Consider the following 23,814-nt stretch of genomic DNA (forward strand, 5'->3'; position numbering starts at 1 on the left):
GCCTCACACTAATAAGATCTGGAAACAAAAGAGAAGAGGTTTAATATTTAGAAGTATTGTGTGATAGTGTAGATTTATTATTCCACTGTTCTTCATATCTCCAGCTGTTTTGTGTTTTTCAATTGTTTTTGCCACTCTATGCTTGACACAAATTGAACAAATGATACAACTGATGCTCAGCTTTACTTACTGTTGTGTCATGTTTAATACTTCTTATTGCGTCTTACTCACTTTACATTTTTCTTTTTCATTAAATCCTTTAGCCATTTGCTGCACCTGCTGAATGGCTCAGTTACCTGATGTGTTCTTTCTGTTTGTTGTTCATAGTTATCATGGATTTTCTTGCAGGACCAAAAAAAAAAAAAAATCAATACAGTGATGTATTCGGGATGAAATCGCAACAAGAGCCAAGAGCCATTACAGTACGTGGAGCCTAACCGTATTTTATTATGCTTTGGGTCATCAATAAATGAAACATCCTGCATCTTCTATGTTTCAATACCTATAGTGTAGCAGGGATAAATGATTTGTTTCTCATATAAAAAGAGAGGAATTATTATTGCCAGAAGCCCACAAATGTCTATTCTGACAAATTCATCGGTTTTGCAGTTTAACTGGAAAATCTAATACACCATGGGGCCTGATGCCAAAATAAAATAAAAAACCTTAAAGCTTGCTTTTCCACAAAATAAGCTCAGTTTTTGTCTCTCTTGTCAAACTCTAACTGTAAAAAATGAATGTAAATTGAAGCTGTTCCCAGCAGATCAAGCCGGATAAACGTTAATTCTTGCAAAAAACCTTCATGCACCGTGTATGTTTCCATCATGGTAGGATGTGTTATCTTTACCATTGAGGATTATTTGCAGCTACGCTACATGTGGGGTTAATTCCATGAATAAAACATCATCTGTAAAAAAAACACAAAAAACAAAACGCAGGAACAGTCATTTAGAATGCCGTTTATGTCATTGACTTTTCAAGAATCTAATACAAATGCAGGCACATACATTTCACCATCTAAAACCACATATGACCACTACTGCAATTAACATCACCATACAGATAGAAAAAGAAGGTCGGCTTTCAAGCTTGGGAGGGTTCATGAAGAGCAACGAGCTCACATGCTCACATACACATTCAAAAAGAGCATCAAGTATGTACACACACACGCACACACACACACACACACACACACACACACACACACACACACACACACACACACAGCTTATATAATACAGCATTAAAGAAGAGTGGCTGTAAAAAAGGCATATGTAGGGAGGGAGTGTGTTACAGTATACAGTATGAAAGGGGAAAGGGTAACAGCCAAAGTGTACATGAAACACATTTTGTTTTTGTTTTTTACAGTTAAGCCAACTTTACTTAATATAAATATTCTTCATCCAAAAGTCAGTGCAGTGCCTTCTGCTCAGGCTTCACCTGGTCCTCATGCCTGGTCCACGTTACGCCCAGTCTGTGCTAGACCTGGTCCAAAGATTACTGTTTCCGCTTTACACACAAATCTTTTTTACATCAGTTTTGTCTCTGATCTCCCATTTTTTTCTCTATGTATGTGTGTGTGTGTATACGTGTTGTTGTTTTTGTTTTTTTTTACCACCCAGTACCTCAAAAGTCCAGCTGTGAAGTACAGGAGTTTGAGAGTTTGTTTTTCTACCAATTAGCCTTTAGAAAAAGAGATCAACAAATTTACAAGTGTCCATTTTGTTCTTTTCTCCTGAATTCCCTTTTCTTTTCAAAAAAAACAAAACAAAAATACAGAAGTTCACAGACGGAGCAGCTCTACTGGATTCCCCTGAAGAGACACATTGCAAAGACCATGGCGAAGAGCTGAGGACAGCAAGAAAAAAGAAATGATCAGCACACAGAAGAAGATGTTGTTTTGACAAACTTATAACAAACATGTGTACTGCTTCCACTCTACTTTAACAATTGGTTACATGCACTTCTCAATACTGAGGTCCCTTTTTCAAAACTCTTCACACAACAGCAGTCAGTTTGGACTAAACTGGATAATTTTTCATTGCTATGGCACAAAATGCATTTCAGTTACCACATTTTTTCAGATTTCATGAATTGATTTCTGACTCAAACTCAATCGCCACCAAGTCTCAGTGTATTCACAATCAGTAGGTTTCCATTCCATTCTATTTTACAAACAAATTGGGCTTGATGTGGATTAGAACTTGTGAAACTTTCTATCTACATCTGTAGCTAACGTACTCATGTTGCCAGAGTACAGGAGTTTATCCTGACACGTGTATGAAGTGTTCTAGTTGCATCAATTTATCATGGATGTAAGATTAAAGGACACATTTGCCAAATTGCCAAAATTGGAAATTAAATTATCATTTTTTATGTTGATGGGAAGTCAGGTGAAGCTTCGTAGCTCACAAACATTTCTGAAGCTTTGCAGCAAAGCGCTGCAGCGCTGCATTCTACTAAACAACTGCAGAGGATGGGGACTTGTTTAAAACATAAAAAACAACTGAAAAACATTAAAAATGGCTAAATAAACGGAAAATGGCTCTATAAAGCTCACCTACCCCAAGATCCAAAATCTTTTGAAAGGACATTATTTACCTTTCTAAAGCCCAATTCTTCAGTGCAGCTGCTAAGCTATAAGCATGAAGTGGTTGCTTGAGCTAAAGCAAACCTCTGAAAACAACATCTTTCAAATCAATTTGGGATCTCGGGGCTTTCCAGAGACTTTGGTTAGACTTTAGACTTTAGACATTTATTTATCCCACATCGGGGAAATTTACTTGTCACAATAGCAGGTGGACAGACATACAGACATACAATAAGTACAGGACTTAGAATACTAAGGAAAATACTAAAAAAGATTTGAATAAGAGAGGAAGGATAAGATAAAATAAAATAAAATAAAATATAGAAAGGATAATACGTTATGTGCATTGTATATACAGGAGGCAAAATGTGCATTATATACATTTAAATAAAGTGTCAAAGTATTGCTTTGTTGAGGATGGGTGCATAAATAAACAGTGTTTAAATACAGTGTTTACAAATAAAAGACTCAGTGTATTAGTATGAATATGTATATATACAAAATATAAAAATAGTAAAATAGTATTATTGCACAGGATAATTGCACAAGATGGCGGAGGTAGGTTGGGCGCTGCATGGAGCCAGTTTATTAATTCATTTTTAGGTTGTTTGTTTACATTTTAAACCAAGCCCCTGTCTCCATCAGGGTCAAATTAGGAGAACGTTGCAACACCATTTTGCTTTGAATCTCCATAAATGTTTTGTGGACTACAAAATTTCCCCGAACTTTCAAGCAGCATGAGGGTGAGTGGATAATGATTACATTTAAATTTTTGGTTGAACTTATCCTTTCGCTGATGTAATGAGTTGCGTTGGCAAAGAGAACTATGTTAAGAAAAAGTGATCTCATTGAAGAGACATGTAATGTAAAAAGCTGCAACAAGGCGGCTTGATGAAATCTGCATTTCTGTAGCAAAAAGTCTCACCACTAGGTGGAGATGTTGCCCTACAGAGAGCTTTCAAATAACACTGCACATATTTAGGCAAACATCTTCAGCTTAATGCCGAATTCCCCATTTCTGAGATAAATATTCACTATATCACTGGAGAGGCAAAGAAAAATACTGCATATGTGAGGAATGAAAACCCCTCCTACCTCAATGGTCAGCACCACAATGGCCAGCGCTCCAGCCACATAGATGTACAGTTCAAAGTAGTCGACTACTGCAGAGTAACAGCCCTGTGGAAACACAAAGACGTGACGCTCAGCAGAGAATCAATAGGCTATAAACTCACACAATTACAGAGACAATTAAAGTAACATCACAGCTTTAATCGAGTGGGGCTTGGAACAAAGGCCTGGTTGAATGAGTGGGAAGCAGGGCCTCCAGCCTCACTGCCTTTTAATGAGGCTCTTTGTGTGAATGAACAGAGGGAGACACACACAATGCGGACATCTCGCATTGTTCCTGTGGCTCGAAAAACAACAGGTGGAGAGCGTGGTAAAAAACCTCTTCCTATCAGTTTTCACTGTAATTACATTTCACTCCAAGGTGCTCTGCATTCACATGGAAGCAGGGACGTGGGTGTACGTGTGTGTAACTGTGAAGCACACCTCATTTTCACATATTCAGATACTCATTATCCTCTATTTTTGCACAGATGTATGCTCCACAAAAATTCCAATTTACCACTGTATCCACACAAACACACACACACTTGCTCTTACGCATACATACACTGGTAGTAAGATGGCCTCCCATGACACGCAAAACATGGAAAAGCACTAATCAGCCATAGAGGAGTCAGTACGCCCCTGGATGTCACCCCACAACTGTCTCCTGTTCTAATTAGGCCTGGAGGTGGTTTGGAAGGAGGGAGAAAGAGACAGGGAGAGAGAGGATGTCAGTGTGGAAGATGTCAGAAGTTACCTTGTTATTGCGGAACATCATATTGCCTGTTAAGCACTGCTGGCTGATATAGGCCAGCTCTCCGTTCTGACTGGCACGCTGGCAGCAGGCTTCTGGCACCACATGATTTTGGTTGATCAGCCTGAACAGGCTGTCCTTAAAATCCTCTGGGCTGTTCACCCCACAGCAGTCGAACTGATGGGAGGAGAGGAGAGAATGGGAGAAGAAGCCCTTATTGCTGAGTGCCTATTTGTGCACTGGCCTGTGTTCCACCAATCCAGCATGAATATTGACCTAAATGTCGAGGATTTTTATCTATAAAATATAGGCCCCTGATGCCAGGCTGGAACCATCCTGTTTCCACAGACAGTTGGTAAAAGCTGCAGAGCGTAAAGCTCTTTGCCATGTGTGCTGTGGCCTTACTGTAGTCATGATGGCATTCCATGTGGAGGTGAAGACGTCAGTGTTGTTGTAGCCCTGATAATGTCTCTTCAGCTCCTTGGTGAAGTACTCTCTGGTCAGCTAAAAAAGAAAGAGGGGGGAGAGGACAGGTTAGTGTCACCACAGGAATAATACCTGTGTCTTTCACATTAGAGAAAATCACTGGACACGAAGGCTGAGTCTCTTTCCAAAGGGGAAGAGCACCAGTTTTACACATTAAAGTGTGTTTACAGGTTTGGGGAGGACTACTACATATGTGGAAAAAGTCGTATAAAGCCTTTTGTGACTCCAGAAGGAGCTGAACAAAGTCTGATAAATGTCCTTGAGTGTCACAACTTGAAACAAGTCAGTCAGCTGGCCCCGAAGAAGAAAATGAAAATAAAAAAAATGTGGGGTTGTAGTGAGATTACCAGACCTCTACTGCCCATTCCTTATGACTGCGTGAGGCTAGTAGCTCGTGGCTATGGGGCTACCTTAGCTGCTGCTAGCCTACCACACCTAGAGTAATATCTGACTCAACTGGCAGCAGTTGAGTTGCATTGTGGGTAATGTAGCAATGTGTAGAATAAAGAATGACAATATTTCTTTGTTCTGCTGCATAGATTGGGAACCTTTAGCTACTGTTCATTATGAGTCTGAATAGAATTAGGAGTTCAAATGGTGGAGAACTCTTTTTAATCTAAACCGTTTTTAGATCACATCCACAGTCACGTTGTTCAACAATATATGCCAAGGAAAAAGCACAAAAATCAATTTCATTATATTTCTTTATCAGAATCCAGTCATGTCTTCTTCCTGGAAAACAAAATGTCACGTGTGCTAACATTATCTTAAACGAACCATTTTCAACCAATAATATGTCTTCCACTTATCAATCAATCAATTCAACTATAAGTGGTGAGTGAGTGGCACAGAGCTCAGATTTAATGTAGTGAGTGTTTCAATGATTACTGTACAAAAACAAGGATCTATAACCTTTTTCACTGATTTAGGCAGAACTGGATCATATTTTATGGAGAAAATGGTTTCTGATTTTCCCTCCAATGTCATCCAGCTGCTCTGCCTGAACCCTTGATGATTTATGTAGTCTCCTGATGTTGCTTAAGTAACTGCTAACAGTGGCTGACTGTACCAGGCTCCAAATAAACAGAAATTCTGAGAATAACTACGGCCAGTTTATGACGGGGAATCCAGCACCATGGAGTTAAGGGAGTTTAGCTGCTATTAGACAGGTACTGCTTGCTTGTTTATTCATGCAGCTAAGGTTAGGTCCTATTAGCTGACTAACATTAGGCCCTGCATTGCCAGGAGACGAACCCAGCAAGAAAACCACCTTGGTACTCCATTCCCTGTTATTAAATTGGCAGCCATTAGTCTCGGATGCTGCCGTGTGTGGCCATGTTTGGCGTGCCCTTATCACTTAATCGGCTGGTTTCAATGGGAGCTCCTGGTCGGCTACTTTGACGTGTAGCTGCAAGGTCGGGGGGTGTAATTCACATTCAGCGCTAATGCTATTGGCTCCTATAGCCAATCAATTTCCTCAACCAGTCCCTCCATACCTGATTGTTTTTACAGGCCAAAGACGTTACACTATGTTTCATGAGGACTCTTAAGCAAAAAACAATCATAGAAGATGGCTGCCTAAATGATCTATGGTAGAAATGGCCAAAACTAATCAGGGTTCTTACACTTTTTTAATTCAAGCACTTTTCAAGTATATCCAGAGCAAATTTTCAAGCTATTCCAGGCTATTACACGTATATCATCACATTCAATCAGAAGAGGTGGTGACAGAAGGTTGACAAATTAAGGAAAGCACAAAAAAGTTTCATGTCTCAAAATGTATCACCTGTCTGTTAGTTGACTTGGCATCCTATATAACCTGGCTGAGTCAATGTAAGGCAATTAAGTAACAAGTGATGTGGTCACCCAACGTATTACCCAACAAGGATTTCAAGCACCTGTTTGAACCCTGTGATACATAAATAAGAAAATATCTGGTAAAAAAAATAGCAAAAGAAGAGAATCTGAGCAGGCTGTAAGTGCCAGCTTTTGGTGCTTTGATACTCGGTCCTTTGACAGTGGTGATCAACAGTGACATGAATACTTACATGCTCCCGGAATATAAAGGCCAGGATGGCAGCAGCCAGCTCTGCTAGGAAGATTAGAAGGATGAGCATGAAGAACTGCAATAAGACAAAAGAAAAAAGGCAAAGAGTGAGAGAGAGAGGAGGACAAGGTGGATGAGTGTCAGAAAAAGTGCACATCGGTCATGAAAATCACTTTCTGGCTATGCCCACTTCACTCAGCATTAACTATGCATGAGACTTGAGGCACAGAGGCAAATAGAAGAGCATTTTACTCGTTTGGCTTTCTGTTTCAAGCATGACAGTCCCAAAAAACTGACAGACAGAATAATCAACACACATGCACAAAAATAAGATCAGTAACAGAACTACATTTTGAATTTGTCAGGAGACTCACAAAGAGGAGCAGACACTTGTTTTCGCGGATGGCTCCACAGCAGCCCAGGAAGCCCAGAAGGAAGAGCATGCCTCCCATGCCCAAGATGATGTAGACACCAGTGAATAATAGGGGATTGGCTGCTACAATTTCCCTGAACCCCGTGGGGTCCACCAGCACCCACACTCCGACTCCCAGGAGAAAAGAGCCCCCCAGCTGATGGAGAAAACAGAACAGAAGACTGGAGTTAGACGAAACAGATATTAGCTGCATTTGAAAAATTAATGGGAACTCAGAGGGAAGCTGTGTATCCCCAGTGGCACACGAAAACATTCAACAAGATGTCATATAATGGAAAATAAATTTGTGCTTTTTCCAGGAAAACATGCTCTTAATACAAATCTCTGAAAGGTTGGGGTGAGAGTTGAGGGCAGATAAAAGGCTTGATATCAATAGAACCATAATGCCTCAGTGGGGGGCGGGTGGAGATATCTACGCTGCTTCAACTAACCCCCCAACCTGCTTTAGAAATGCACAGCACTGCAGCCGCCATCCTCTCCCATCCTCTCTTTCACTAAAGCCATATCTGCAGCCACTGTGGGGTGACTGATTAAGAAAAGACGGTATTGAGGTAGTGGGGGGGGGGGGATCTGAGCCTTACACACTCCTCCCACTACCCCCATTCCTCCTGTCATAGGGAGAGACCTGGGCTGCGTCCGAAATTCCATACTAACATGCTACTGAGTATGCTAAAACAGTATGTGAAATGTTTAAGTATGTCCGAAACCTTAGTATGAACCTAATAGTACGTGAGGTGCATAATATTTCCCGTAAATATTACAGTATGCAAGCACTGGATACTACGCCGGCATAGATATCCCACAATGCAATGCAGCGGTGACGACAACAACAACACAACAGACAACGGCGGACAGCAACAAATGCAGCTCTGGTGTAACGTCTAACGCTATAACGCTTCAATTTAAGTTTCTAACGGTAGCCGTTTAATTAACATTAGCTCCTTAGTTAACTCAGTTAACATTACAACCACAACAGTGTGTCATCATAAGTAAAACCTTATACTTAAGTAAAAGCCACATAAAACATGTTTTACATAAGTATTATTGCAGATTGCCAGTAGAGGTAAGGCTGACACGGGTTACCACGGTTACGCATCTCCAATCCAACCGGCAACAGGCTCTCGGGAATTGCGTCACTTCCGCGCTAAGCAGTGCGTCTGAAAAGATGCAATCTGCTGTTATTCACTCAAAAGTATGTTGAACGATAGTACACATATTGAGTATGTAGTGTATAGTATGGATTTTCAGACGCAACCCTGGACTTCTGCAAGTGAACGCCACTTCATCTCAGAGGCAGAGGTTGTGGGACGAGGACAGGAGGTAGCCATTTTGAGAGATTATTGGGCTTGAAAAAGCGGTTATGTTACCTGAGAGTGAAATGGCCATGGACAGAAACAAAAGGGGTGGCAAAGGGTGTAAAACAGTAGTTGCTATCGAGTGATGCTGACAGCCTTTGCGCTGCCGGTTGCATTATTACACCAGCCTTGACCAACCACATCTGAGTGGAGTCTCTAAACGCTTTGGTTGCGCTTAATAAAGCAGGAAAAGAGACAAACCCTCTTACTCTGACCCTCCCCCCTCCCTCTACAGGCTCAGACTAACAGGATTACTCTTGATTGTCTGATCAAGACTGATAAACTCAGGTGCCAGTCACCAAGTCTTCCTGGCACAGTGTGCCTCAGATGTGTGTCAGCACACTAAAATCTAATCAAAAGAGAATTTGATAGAATCAAGATTGCCTCCATCTAATGAAATGCAAATGCGGCTCCATTAGTCAGACGGGCAGGGGGCAGCCAGAAGCCCATCTTAAATCATTGCATTGACACTAACTTCGCAGATAGCCAGATTAAGTGTCTTTGAGAGAGAGAGATGAAAAATACTTACAAAGATGAGGAAATTGAAGACAAACATGAGGTACTTGATGCAGCTGAGACAGTCCCCCTCCATGGTCGTCCCCCGTGCTGAAGCCTCTCCCTGCCCCTGAGAGAAAAAAACAACACATAACACAACATAAAAACGTGCGACTTAATGAGTCCTGCCAAACGCTTGCAGAAATTCCCATTCTTCTGCACTTTGGATAGGCATTCAGACGAAACTGCCAAGAAAATAATACTCTGCAAAAACCTGCACACATTTTTAATGAGTTCTGCCACTCATACATACAACACACACACACACACACACACACACACACACACACACACACACACACACACTCAGGCCTGTCAGTTCATTTGGTCCAATTCCAGCTGAAAATCCTTGTATTATCCCCTTAGGCTCACTGCCCCAGACATAGTTTTCTCAGCAATCCCTAAGTAACTACAAGTTTGGGCTACACAATGTCAACCCAAACCTGACACAACTCATCTCACCACACTCCTTGACAACTTATGTAATTTTAAAGAGCGCTTCCACACTCAGATGGTCTTATCAGCACTTCTTATCTAGGGACAGATGGGTTCCCTGGGTTCAGTGCAACTCCAGGGGCTGTCTATCACTGAGCATTTTAAAGATATGAGTTCTGATTTTGGCTCCATGTGCATTAACCAACGACGTGTGGCCTTTCCTACGGAGTGTCTCTGTCTTTTTAATGTAATGAGAGGCAGGAGCCCCGTGCGCCCATCGGCCAATGCTCTATCTGACACACTTTACCTGATGAGGGCCTGTCCTGGAAGCACTCCTGGTTAATGAAGAAAGCCTCTCCTGTGTGAGGAGACAACATGGGTCTCTCAATGTCCATGACCCTGTATACATATCTATCTAACTATATATATATATATATATATATATATATATATATATAGATGATGCACCACGGGGTCTTCACTGAAGCATTTGTTTAACCTACCAAGCTGCAAATGAACAAGACTTCACCCTCAGGGAGGATAGGAATTGTCTAAGGAATCGTCTGAACATATTCTGCAAAAACTGAAATGGAAACAATCTGTGGGGTAGCTATAATTGCAGTCTCAGTCAAAGAAGAAAAATTAATTATTTGGCAGAAATGAACTGGCACACTTTGCTTTGTAGTTGTGATTATTAATTTGCTCTCCCATAGTGATAGCCAGGATTGAGTCTGGGTAACAAGTGGATTAAAAAGCGATTGCTCTGAGGAATTGTAAATAGGTTTACACAACTAGGCAGCAACACGCCACCGCTAATTGAAAACAAAAAAGAAAACATTTAAATGCCGTCTTTCTGCTCCTTTTTTCTGAACCCGCAGCTCGTCCGTCAGCTGTAATCTCATAATCTTCAGGCAGTCTTTCCAGGGTCTGATGGGCTGACAGATGACTCCTCTGGGTGATGTCTCTGCTTCTCTGAGGCAGCGGTGAAACTCAGGTTATGATCGACTCCGTCTTTGATATCTGTCCGTCTTTAAAGGGGCTCTGCTATTGCTCAAATGTGATTCCGCCTCAACCGTTTCACCCCTTCACCTGGGAAAATTTTCAGGTGAAATAAACTACAGTCTCCCAAAAATGCTCTTATGAATAGCGACTCTACTGGTTCCTGCAATTATTTTACATGCAAGTGTGCCAATTTTGTGAACAGAAAAGTCATAACCTAGATCTTTTTTTAGTCTGTTATTCTTCCATTGTTTCTTGTACTACACCTTCCCCCTGCTTCTAATTTCAATGTGCTGTGAGCTCAAGAAAAAAACATTCTCATTGTAGGCTTGTGTAAGTTGCCGTGACAATAAAATTGAACAATACTAAAGATGTGAAGGCAGTCTTTGTCTGCGGTGGGAGCGTGTTAACACAGATCGAGAGTGTTTCCTCCCCTCACCAGCCTGAGGGCTTATTATTTTTCCTCTCATTTCCTCCCCAGACCCAGGGAAATTGATTTAGAGCTACGGTTAAACAGCTCCTCTAAATCATAATGATATGCTTAGGTATTGATCACCCTCCTAGTGGTACTCTGAGAGCCTCATTGCCCGAGATGGGTTTTAATTAACCCTTCCCTTTCCTAAGCCCTACTGAAGGGCCTAATGAGGACGCAGGAGGTCTTAATTGAGATTTACATACATTACAATCTCACCGAAGAAAAAAAAAGACACTTTCTCATCCCTCCTGCCCTCCACTGTTAGTCCTCAGCCCCTATGTAGAGTGCAAACTGAACTTATTGGAGCAGGGGATAAGGAGGTGGAGTGAGCAGGGGGAGGATGGAGTCGGCTGGAAAAACTCTCAGGGCTCAGCTCACATCTCATTCTCCAAACAAAATGTCTGATTTCTCTTCCAGCCTCACCCTTTTGCTCCTCGTTCCCATCTCTGGGTCACACGGACTGTCAGATCTGGAGCCAATTTTCTTTTTCTGCATTAAAATGCATTGGATGCTTAAGAATGGAGTGGACCATACAGGCCAAGCCAGGCTCCAAATAACAAGCCCATGGTGCAAAACAGCATAAAATAAATCAAACTGCCACAGAGACCCTGGAGAAAGTGCAGAGTAAACAAACTGGTCTTTCCCATGACTCCCAAGGGATCGCAGGTCCTCATCGATCACGGCCCAGCCGTAGAGATCAGACCACTAAGTCTCTCTGAATATTCTGCAGAGTGCATTATGTAGACAAGGGAAACGTGGTGCACACCCCAGGAGATGCAGCTTTACAACAACATCGACAAATTACTGCGAGATTAGAGGCAGATCTTCCTCAGGTGTGCTGCTGTGCTGAGCAATGTGTCAAGAAAAGGAGTTGTGTGGCATTGTGTTTGTGTACACTGGCAACAAAAAAAGAGCCATTATAAACAAACATGACTCATACAGCAGTAGGAAAAACTGTGTTTGTTAGCTGAAAATACTGTATGTTTGTCCTCAATCTGACAATCTCAGTGGCAGTCTTTGCCCTGAGGTATCCAGTAAATGCCAACTGCACGTCTGCAGCGTCTCCCGTTACTGACATCATGAAATGCCACACGGCACTCAGATCCCATTGTTTACTCTCAGACAAGGCTGATCCGCAGACAGTTTGGGCTGTGGAGCTCAGCACGGTTGAGTTTGATAGTGGATTAATGAGAAGTGATCCTAAATCAAGTTCACAGTACCGTCAGAAGCTAGAGCTCGGTAATGAGGGCAAACCCATCTGACCTAAATTCTTCTCAGTATGAAGAAGAGGGATTCTCTCAAACATAGCTACGGGCCTTTTTTCATGGAGAACTCAGAAAACCATGAGGTCTGTTTTCGCGGGCATCTACACAATCGACCATGATGGTCATGTCAACTCTAATTGTAATTAAAAGATAAGGAAGACATTGTCCCGCATTTAGAGTGCTCCATGTATAAATAGCACACCCTTGGGTGGTTCTCCTTGAACTTGACACTTTCGGCACGATTAATGAAGTGACTCCATATTCCCCCTGCTCCAGTGGCCAACGCCCAGGACAAATGGATCAGCATGACAAGGACACTGTGTCTGTTCCTCAACAAACCGTTACCACGCTCCACCCCCCTGATCATCAGCCGGTACCACTTCATCTTGAGCATTAGCCTGCAGAGAAAATAATCATTAATGCTGAAACCCTGTTGAGATCACAAGGGTTGGGGCTTGACCCTTTTAAATGTCATTGACCCTCTAAATGATCACCTGTAGTTGGACTCGGGGGAGGGCACATTTCCCTCCTCTGGTTCCCCTGATACAGCTGGAGCAGGTGTGTTGATCCATCCACTGTATGCCACTCTACAGCTCTAAAGCTCTCACCGGAGTGCACTAATACCCTCTGATAATGACACTGAGGGACCACACACATGCCACATCAGCCTTTATCTCAATTAAAAACCCATTTTCATAATTCTCTATGACTTCCTAAATCAGCCGCAGCAAGTAAACACCCAAAAAAACGAATAAAGACAGGCTCCTCTGGCAGTGAGCAGGGCTCCCCTGAGGCGCACCATGTCCCTTAATGAACCTCCAATTAGGAGAGAATGAGCCCTGGGCTGTGCTGTCACACTGCGGAGCTTTGAAGTGTACTGAATGCTAAGCAGCTATAGCACTATATGCTTCTTTAGAGGGCATACGGCATGCAGACAACAGGGAACAACCACAGAGAGAAAAGTGCACGAAAGTAGCTCAAAGGCAGCCGAGCACACAGTGTGTGTGGGTGTAGCTCACACAGAGAGCAGAGCGCAGAAGCTCAGCTGGGTTAGGAAGTTCGAGAAACTGCGAGGCCTGCAGCAGAGGTCCTAATGTTGGATAGATGCTCAGGTGGAAATGTACAAATACTCTACCCCTCAGGCAGGCTTAGCTTAATGAGTTTTTCATAACACATGTACGTGTTTGGTGAACATTATCTACGTCTGCACATCATGGGCATTGCTAGTTCACCACAAAAAAAAAAAGAAGCCACTCTGATGAATTTGCTCTGCCTTGCAAAGCAATTTATCATTTCAGCCCATTGTTCCCCTACGTGTTGTGAATCCAAAGCAGTTCTTATCTGGGCCTGTGAGTGGCGCTCTCCTCACCCATTCACTTTGGAAATGAGATTGTGTGGATCCCCGAGGGCACACGTCCTCTGACCAGGCAGCTGACACACTCCTGAACAACAGGCTGATTAACTAGAGAAGACTCCCTGAATGAACAAATGCGCAGTCAGAAACCGAGTGGACATGTGTTGTCAACAGCACTGCAGGCTACATTCTTGACATCCCAACCGGGCACACATCCAGCTGTTGGGTCAGGACTAACAGGCGCTCGAACTCCTACAGTGAAATCAATTCTCGAGCTCCTTAGATAAGAAAGATTGGAAGGAGGAAGAGCAGTGATAGGTTCTTGGTTAATTCGCAGCAGGCATGTGATTGAGATGAGCAGATTTCAGCTTGTATTGAACAGTAGCGTGTGTGTGTGTGTGATCCTCGCACTCACAAAGCAGAGATTCTCACTTAATTGTGTCGGCACCTCTATCTGGCTGAGTGAAGATACAAACTGGCTACGCGGCGGCTGGATCAATACAAGGCCCAGGCACATGGTCAATGATGCATTGATCCCAGGAGTTCCAGCTCTTAGTCGGCTGGTTGTCTGGCAGTGAGGGCATGTGGTAGCAGCACACAATGAACACATAAACACTTCTGCGCCGTCGCCTGTTAGGACTCAGCTCAGGCATTTTCCCACAGGGCGCTTTTGGAGGATGACACATTGCCATTGGGGCTTTCCACAAAAATGAGTTATAACTCAATTAAAAACTAAATGCTTAATAATCACTGTGACGACAAAAGAGGGACTTATTTCCTCGTAGTCCTTCTTCTGCTTTGCCTTCCTTTTTTTTTTCTTTACTGGGGTTTTCTGCGAATTCCCGCAAACTTAATCCAATCAATAATCTCTCCAACTCTAAACTGACCAGTGTTTGACCCTCTGGCAAGAGATAATTAAAACGCTCGAGATGTTCTCGCTGGACCTTGTTTAAAAATACTGTTCACGTCGAGGTTGTTGTCTTCATCAAATCTCCATATAAAGGGAGTTTACATCGCAGATGGCCTTGGCAGAAATAGACAATGAGAGATGTAAGGAAAGACAACGTTTTACACCTCACACTTTGGAATGTAAACATGCGCTGGAGAACAAAATACCCAGGAACTCACACACGAAGATGCTTTTACGTCGAGAAATCTGGACAAAGAACAGTAAAGTAGCACTATGATGAATTAAGTTCTCAGAGATGTGATTTTCTTATTGTTCAGATTCAGAGCTTTGTGAAACCAGTTGTAGTTGCTTTTAGCACATGTTGGAATCTTTCCAGCCCTCAAATAAGGACACCGGTCTCCACGGCAACCCGGATATGGGGTGAGAGTGGCCTTTGTCTGCAGAGCTGTGTTTGGCATCTCCACTTAGCACTAGTTCCTGTTAGAAAACAAAGGGGGGCAGGGTCGGGCACTTTACGACAGGGGGACAGCTTGGCCAGCCATTTGTCTGATGAGTGATCACTCACACCCTGTTGCAAGGCCATATGTTGGTTTGAACACACCTAGAGCCCCTCGCACAGACGGCCTAACACACACACATCTCAACATTCATACACTTAGCTAAAGTTCAACGAAAGAAAAAGAAAAACAGCACGAGGAACAGTGTAACCTACTTTTTGAACAGGCTGGGGTTTTTCAACGCAATGCAAAGATTAAAACAGAGCCTTGAGGATAGAGCGCGTGAATGTTTGTGTTTTTCTGGGAGCCTCAGATGAAAGAGATATCCACATGTATTGGACGCCCCATTGAAAATAATAACTTCATAGAAATACATCAGAAGTGAGTTAATGTCTTTGCATGAACAGTGAAGCAGAGAAGATTCATGATGCTTTTATCGTGCCTTTTCCCTGCAAAAGACAGCAATTTGTGCTGTATATCAGTATGAGAGAATCCGGGTGATTTTGAAGCCATCGGTTGAGAAATTCAAGGATCATTTTGCTTTATTGCACCCCTTTTTCATTAAAATTTGACAGCACAGTCTCACCAGAAACTCTGTTTAAAGGGATATTCCAGTGTAAGTTTAATCCATGTTCTAACACACCGTGACACCGAGTAGGACCCCCCCTCGAGAGATAAAGTTTGTGGACCGCTAGCTTACGTAGTTTTAGCATCCTCAGAAATGACCGCACGACAACAATACATTGCGGTAGATGGGTCCAAGTATAAAACTGCCATCAAAAAGCCACAAATAATGCTCAGAACAGCACCAAACTTCAGCAACATTAGAAACAGGCTCTCAGCACATATTTCGAGGCATCAAACATTTGATATCGTTGCCGGATTTGTCTGAAAAGATAAACAAAACTCACCACCCGAGAAGCCTTCCTTGTTGCGGGGAAGCCCTGTGAGTCGATTACCGAGTGCAGTAGAGTCCCGCAGTAATGATCATCATTGAGCTGCGGAACTCTACTGCACTCGGTAGAACATGGATTAAATTTACACCGGAATATCCCTTTAATGGCTGTTTTGGGGTTTTTAATCATATCACATAGTCGAACAGCAGACGGAATTTTACATAGCCACAATCAAGGATGTTAAAATATCAATTTTCCTATGACGAGTTTGTTTTGTCAACTCATGTTTCTGAGGCGAGGAATGAACTTCAAATCTCAACTTTTAAGCTATTAAAAAAAGCTACTGCAAACTCCATGAGTAATAAAAAGCTCAGGAACAGTGACTCAATGACTCCTTTGTTTTGATCACTACGGTTTCCAAGTTAAAGAAAATCGATGACTCTTAATGTTCTTTACCTATTTTCAGGAAATTGTAAGAACATACTATGATCGGGCAACGAACAGCTTAAGTGTCCAGATTCCAGATTATCTAATCCACTTTATTTGGAGGTAAAACTGTAAGTGGGCTTCCAAAGCGTAGGTAAAATCCCTCAATGCATATGAAAAATGCACTATGGTAAGTAGTTGCACCATGAAGTAGGTCTGTAAACCGTACTAGATGTTTATACCTGTCATTCTGCGTAGTAAATTTAAAATGTTGCCTCTCTCCTCCAAAGTTTGATTTGTTTCGAACAAGACTTCTTTTTTTTTCTTTTTAGCAACGCTGCTGTGTTCAAGGTCTCAGTAACTAATAAAGTGAATACGATCACATTACCACCAACAGAAATTATTTTCAAAACTCAGACAAAGGACTCACACTGTAATGAACCAGAATTAACTTTCATGTCACTTTTCATAAAATTAGAACTGGCTCAAGAATGTGGTTATAATCTTACATGTCAGTTGCAAATGTAACACACACATTTATTTGTCTGGTTGGCTGTCTTCATGGTTATGTGCTATGACTGATTACAGCTGATGTGTCTGGGTCTAAACTCCCCTTTAACCTCTCAATCTATACGTGTCTGCCGCTCGGCCGTGACTGGAATACTAATGTTACAAATGCCAATGCAAATCAGAGGCTAACAAAGAAAGGGTTCTGGCCTGCTGTGATGGTAAAAGGACAAAAGCTCTTGTCTGCAGGACCGGCTTCACGCACCGGCTCTCGCCAGCACTGTGCCTCCTGTTGACGGTGACAATGGCTTTGCGCCTGTGCTGTCAGCATCTTACTGAAAAGAGTCTGTCAGCAAGCTCTTTCTGCTGTTTCTCTCACTGATTTAACATGTGTCTGCAAGATCTGGTGGAAATCTTTCATGGCAACACCCCCACATTACCGGAGGTAGGGGAAAACCTAAGGCAGAAATGTGTTTCACGTGGGAATATGCGCTCAGGATAAATGTTGTGGGTTTTCTTCAAGACCATGTGTGCTTCATTTGTAGATAAAATACCATCATACCATGTGTATCTGCCTGTGCCTCTTCTTTGTTCAGGTGAAGCTGACGACTTCTCTCAGTTCTCTCTCCTCTCCTGTTTTCATGGGCTGTTGGATGGAAGCACAAGGGAAGAAGCAGAGGTCAGGACTCAGCTAATGAGATGAATAAACAGTGAAGCATCGGCAAGGAGACACAACAGAAAAGTGGCACAATTTGTCTTGGCGTGCGTAATTTATTTAAGTGGGATAAGACTGTGAGCTTGAAAAAGAGAAAATAAAATTCTAGGACACTTAAAATGACAGAGTTTGCATTTATTATGTATGAAGCGCTCGCTCCCAGCACTGAGCTAATTTAAGACGGCAACAGTGTTTTATCTGTGTGAATATTTCACTTCTCAGCTTGAAGGCGAAAATTAAAAAGGAAAGAATAACTAATAAAAGTTCTCTAATAGTAGAAGTCCAGGCCTTGTGTTCTGGGCAGGCAAAGGTTATTAGAGGACCTCACACACCACAGTTTTCCCATCCAGCCACTGACGTGACCAAGCATCCGAACTCATGGAATATTCAAAGAAAGAAGAATACCTTGCTTTCTAACCAGAAACCTTTAACTGCCAACGTGCGGCACGTCTCCAACCAAGTGCGTCTAATGACCATAAACGCTTTAAACTTTCTCCCGTTTCTTAACTGCTTTGCAACAAGTGTCTCCCAGCTGAAAATAACGATACAGCAATGAGAGCCAATTAAACCGCTGGTATTCCAGCCTCGATGCTTAAAAATAGTCTGCAGCACCGTTTTTTGACTGACAATACTTTGGAGCTGGTTTCAAAGCACTGGCACTGACAACTACAGAATCAAATATGGCGAGAGCTGCCTACGGAGGCATGAACAGCATGCAGCTCTTGCCACATTAGCTGGTGAAATACAGGCTGGGTATTCTTATTCTGACAGGACTGGGGATGGAGAATATCCCAAGAGTATTCTTGCTGATAGAGCCAGCCACATCATCCCGCCGACACACCATATTGCCAGCAGACATCAGATTCACCAGGACGCAAAACCCAACTGACAGTGACAGCAACACACACCCTCCCCCATACAGAATACTGGGCTCTGATTACATCTAGAAAAAAGGCAATCAAAGCCTGAGTTAGGAAACGGACAAATCTAAGAAGTGGGGAAATGCACTGGAATGACACACTCCCTTATCACACCGCTTTAAATTCAGACACTACAAAGCACATGCTCGGGGAATCAATAACATCTCCACAGCGGCTACACATGCACGCAGAGCCAAAAGGATGGGGCTCATTTCAAGGAGTCATCTACAAATTATTCACCATATGGCTTAGCGAATGTATCCCCAAGCAATACAACCCTGTAATCCCTTTCCATTTTGTTTCAGTCTATTACAACTGCAGCAGATAGGTTCATAATCACCATCCTCCTGTCTGTTATCTGGTACTGAGCAGCAGAGTGGTCAAAATTTGTCCTGAAGCCTGTTGCAGAGGTAGTCTCTCCCAAACCCCTGTTTAGAGAGCTATTAGCCGGTGGAGAGCAACAGTGGTGAGGGTATGCATTATTTTTTGGTTTCCATGGAAACCCTTTCACGGGAAAGTGGAGCACCAATAGGATCGCAGAGCCTCATTGAATCAGTTATGGGGGTGAGAAGAGAGATCAGCGCAGACGGCTGAGAAAGCACAACAATAGGACGAACCCTCGAGGGAGACTATAAAGGCCAGGCCACTGAGGGTCCAACAAAGCGGGGAACGACTCGACACTAGAGAAAAGGTTTCATCTACATCCTCTCAATGGCTCTCCTTTTAAATAAATCTGCCTCGCCAACCAGTCATTGACATTTAAGCTCACGAGCACTGTGGGCAATTTAAACATCAAGGCAGCCACTAATTGATTAGCCTCTGCTGATATTTCAGGCTCTGACAATATTGTTGCATCACCAACATCTATGCTGCATGCAAGACAGTATCCCATTATAAAGCATGCATTTCTAAATACAGTATGTACTGTTTTTAGCCTCAACGGTCCAATATAGAGATATCAGAGGAAACAGTTGGGGCCATGAAGGAATAAGAGGAATTAAAGGCTCCTCAGATCATCAAACAGAGTCCGACCTCAGTGTCAGGGGGCTGCAGACCACTGCTCCATAACAGACAATCTGACATCCACTTAACACAGCAGTGGATGTGCAGAGTAGAGGCTCTCATGTGTATACTCGTTTCTGGGGGATCAGAAACACGACCAGAAGTCCAAGTTGGACCAGGTGTAAATTATACAAACTGTGATAGTCTAATCAGGTTTGGTTGTGTCTTACTTCACTGCCATGGGGCTCCGGTTGCAGTGTAGGACAGCACAGGACTTCATGCTACTGCAGTGGTGGTGTTTCTCCATATATAAAGCTCTGCTCAGTTCATTCGCATTTTGGATTTTTTTTCTAATCATCCTCCAGGTCTTAGTTTGTTTGGGTCCCCTCAGGATAGGATATTTCTTTCTAGAAATTGATTTATTCCTGTAGAGATTGGCTAGGTTTAACTGGTCCATTTTGGATTGAGTCCAATATTTTGGACCCCTGAAGACCTCTTGCAACCACACATGCCAGCTGGTTCGTTACACAGAACCATCTGGGCAGCTGTCCTTAGAAAATGGATGGAAAAGGGCAGGTATACAACTACAGCAGTGTCTACAGTAACCTCTTTAGAAGCAGCCATTGTCGTCATCATCACACCTTAACCATGCACGTAGCTGTTAGTAGCCCCTCATAGGAAACTGATTTGTCTGAACCACTGTTGTCCGGCCTTAAAAGCATAGCTTAAAACCCAAGATGGATTCAGAAGATCCAGCTGCCTCGCAAGTTAAAATCTCCAGAGCAGTGGTCAAGAAGAAGTAGGCAGGTTTTCTCTGTCTGCTAGCATTTGTCTTTTTTCACACAACTACTTCAGTTACACTTTCTGTGCGACATCCAAGTGCAACACGATGAAGAGAGACCATCAACAAGTGTGCACTATGATTCTTCTGACTGTCTTTATGGTTGACCAGAGCCCTAAACACACTGACTAGTTGCACAAACTTAGCAAACACAGTATATGCGCCATTGGCAAGGGACTCATCATATGTGTTTTCTGTTTCCCCATAAGTCACCTCATCCTGCAAATAAGGCGGGAAACCTTGACTGAGATGTCAGAGGTCAGAGAACAGCAGGGGAGTGTGATCAGCGACACTTCCTCTGGGGACAGGAAGTCGGCAGGAAAACAAGAGAGGAAGTGACAATTCTTCCATCTACAACTCACAGCTGGGTTTGACCTCAATTTCTCACCAGTGTTGACAAAAGCAAACCTCTGGGCTGTAGCGGCAACTCCAAATTTAGAGATAACGACCTATGGGGCCTTTTACGCTCTGAATCAACCTGTATAAACACAGTTAATAAAGGAAAAATCTACAGCTGTGGATGTCGACTCTCCCTGGTGATCACCGAGCAAACTCTGATAGACGACATATACATCATCCTATAATATTATAGCAATGAGAAAGAGGGCAATCGCTGGCGGTCATATATCTCCTGAATGGCTGCTTTAATGAGGGTAATACTGGGGCAGAATTATCGCCTTACCCCATCGGGATTTATTGATCAAACAGTGTGAGTCAACCACCAGAGATAAAGATAAACCACCAAGATGGAGAAACAATCCCCACTCTGATCAGAGGCCATCGCTCCATTAATCACTCTCCTCTCTGACCACAGCTAACCCACTGTTTTCTTTGTTCTCCGCACTACAGTAGGTGCTCTCGTGTTTTACACTCAAGGTAAGAATGTTTTCACTCATTTGGAGTACACAATTATTGCGGCTAAAGATGCAGATTGAGCTCATTACACAGTCATCTATTTTTGCGCTTTTAATTGTTTCGAGCTAAATGAAAACCAGATAAGAATGCAGCTCCTGGAAATGTGTTTGCTGGGTGCTATTTTGATGCTGATGAAAGCTGACACTGTGTCCACCTCTTCTGCAAGTCAACAGCAAACATTAACCAGGCCTGTTCTCTTGCATAGCAGGTTCCTCAGGCAGAAGCCCGTATCTTTCACCTCTACAAAGATCATCAATGAACAGCGTGAAGTGGCGCACACAAACCCTATTCAACATCTGCAACCTGCTTCTATAATTACACATCACCAACTCCATGATGGTAAAGAGCGGCAGCTGAACTACTTGTTGTTATTTTCTTTAACCCGTGCGTGTCTAACTTAACTATCCACCTCGTACACCACCACACTTTCACTCTACTTCCCAGGCCCCAATGGCTAGCCCCCCTGTCTCTGAGGAGCCAGGGGCCTGGGGGGCATCACAACGGCGCTTTGAAGTCGAACGATTAAAGAGGAAAGACCTGTCGAATTGGGATGATGGGGCTAAGGTTGGAAGAGGGGGAGGATCAGTTCGAGGGACAGGAAAGGCTGTGAATACTGAAAGCATGGGGCCCCGTGGGATACAATTAAGAGCAAGGCTTTTTTAGAGAGGGTTACAAAAACACAGCAAGGATACCAGCAGTGCAGCCTTCCGAGCCAAGGTAAGAGTTCATTACTACATACATTGAAGGGGCTGGGGCTGTTAAAATCTCGCCAGTTTGTGCACCGACTCTCCCCACCCACAAGCTGACGAAACAGCCGCATGATAACCATTTCCATCCCAGTTAAATCCGGTAAAGCTTGAGAATCACGCAGCTTACAACTCATAGAGCTGCCAACCTAGAGAGGAATTGAGATGAAGATCCAGGCTGCCTGCACAAAGAGGAAGTTAGTCATCCCTTAGGATGTTTTCCTCAGCTAAAAAATTACGAGTGAACAAAAGACAACACAACAGATCTTTTGTCGAGTCATATCAGAAAGGACGGGGCAAGGAAATGTTTTTTGTAAAGAAGTGACTAGAGGTCCAATAAATAATTGTTATTATTACTAATCGTATCGATTATTTGGTCAATTACTAGATATTTCATTCAGTCTATAAAATGTCACAAAGCCAAAGGTGGTGAAGTGTTTTTTTTTACCTGACCTTCAATTGCAAAACTTTAAATTTAGTTTCACATAAAATAAAAGCAGCAAATCCTGAAATCTCAAGATGGAACCAGAGATTTTCAGGCATATTGGTATATTCAACAGTATTCTGACACTTGAAAGACTTCCAGTGGAAATTGATGGTATTTTGCACTAAAACATATGGTGCTATATTTTCCACCAGACATCTTATGCAGAAATATGTGGCCACTGTTGTCCTATAAGTCAAGCCAGCCACGTACAGTACACATGTTATGGACACATCTGGTAACCATTTCTAGGCCTCGTGTATATTCACCAAAAATACTATAGAGAAAATGATTCTGCTTATCTGTTCCAACTGGATTCTGTAGAGAAGATCACTTTGTCAGGGAACTGTCCCATACCTGTAATATTACCTGTAATTCTGAACATTTGTCCTTCATATGCCCCCGCCACGATCCTTCTGCCTGCCTAAGACTCATAAAGCTATTTAGTGTGCTGACAAACAATGCGGTAAACATCGCAATGCAGAAGATACACAAGATGTAGAAACAGATTCTTTGCTCAATGGGACCAGATGCAGCGTATTTTCATAATCAAAACCAGTGGAGGGCATTTGAGTTTGGCCTCCTTCACGAGCACAACTCCTTCTCTGAAACAGCTTTATTGCTCATGTGCATAAAAAGCTAGGCCAAAGCAGTGATGTTTTGGTTTTGTTATTCCGAATTTTTCCCCATGACCAAAAACTTTGACAAAACTAGGATTAGTGTAAAATATCAATCACAGTACGGACAGCCCATGAAATAGGCCGTGGGACACTTGGATTGCTGCCTGGTATTACAACATCAGTTCAGCCCAAAATCGGAGGCCCAGTGGGTCTGGTTCCCATTGCTGGTGGTTTTCACTACAGACCTCAATGAGCACACCCACCAAAGCGAAAGCAGCACTACTGCATTCACACACAATTCTAAAGATCAGATAATAGTGGTAAGTATGTGTTATTGATTGATTGATTCCAGAACAAATATTTTCCGGTGGCATATTTGAGGCATGGAATTGTTGTTTTCAACCATGTTTGGAGGAGATAAAACAACACCGTAAAGAGAAAAACCTAAACAACTTCCTTTGTTTATGAGCACAA

The 23,814-nt window shown here is 42.7% G+C and overlaps 1 protein-coding gene across 2 annotated transcripts in view; it reads right to left on the reverse strand.

Moving 5' to 3' along the window:
* Positions 1-943: 943 nt before the first annotated feature.
* The window catches only part of tspan18b (tetraspanin 18b), a 36,238-nt gene continuing 13,367 nt past the window's right edge, over positions 944-23,814 (reverse strand). The window contains exons 1-9 of one of the 2 annotated variants that reach the window (XM_030426895.1): positions 19,073-19,203; positions 17,660-17,743; positions 9,308-9,403; positions 7,365-7,559; positions 6,992-7,066; positions 4,863-4,961; positions 4,461-4,634; positions 3,686-3,769; positions 944-1,848 (exon numbers count right to left, since the gene is read on the reverse strand). In XM_030426895.1, coding sequence (XP_030282755.1) covers positions 1,801-1,848; positions 3,686-3,769; positions 4,461-4,634; positions 4,863-4,961; positions 6,992-7,066; positions 7,365-7,559; positions 9,308-9,403; positions 17,660-17,662 — 774 coding nt within the window. In that variant the 5' untranslated portion in view covers positions 17,663-17,743; positions 19,073-19,203 and the 3' untranslated portion in view covers positions 944-1,800. Of the gene's footprint in view, positions 1,849-3,685; positions 3,770-4,460; positions 4,635-4,862; positions 4,962-6,991; positions 7,067-7,364; positions 7,560-9,307; positions 9,404-17,659; positions 17,744-19,072; positions 19,204-23,814 lie in introns of those variants that run through there. The other variant, XM_030426894.1, reaches the window with a different exon arrangement.

Source organism: Sparus aurata, chromosome 8 (assembly GCF_900880675.1).
Source record: "Sparus aurata chromosome 8, fSpaAur1.1, whole genome shotgun sequence".
Lineage (NCBI taxonomy): Eukaryota > Metazoa > Chordata > Actinopteri > Spariformes > Sparidae > Sparus > Sparus aurata.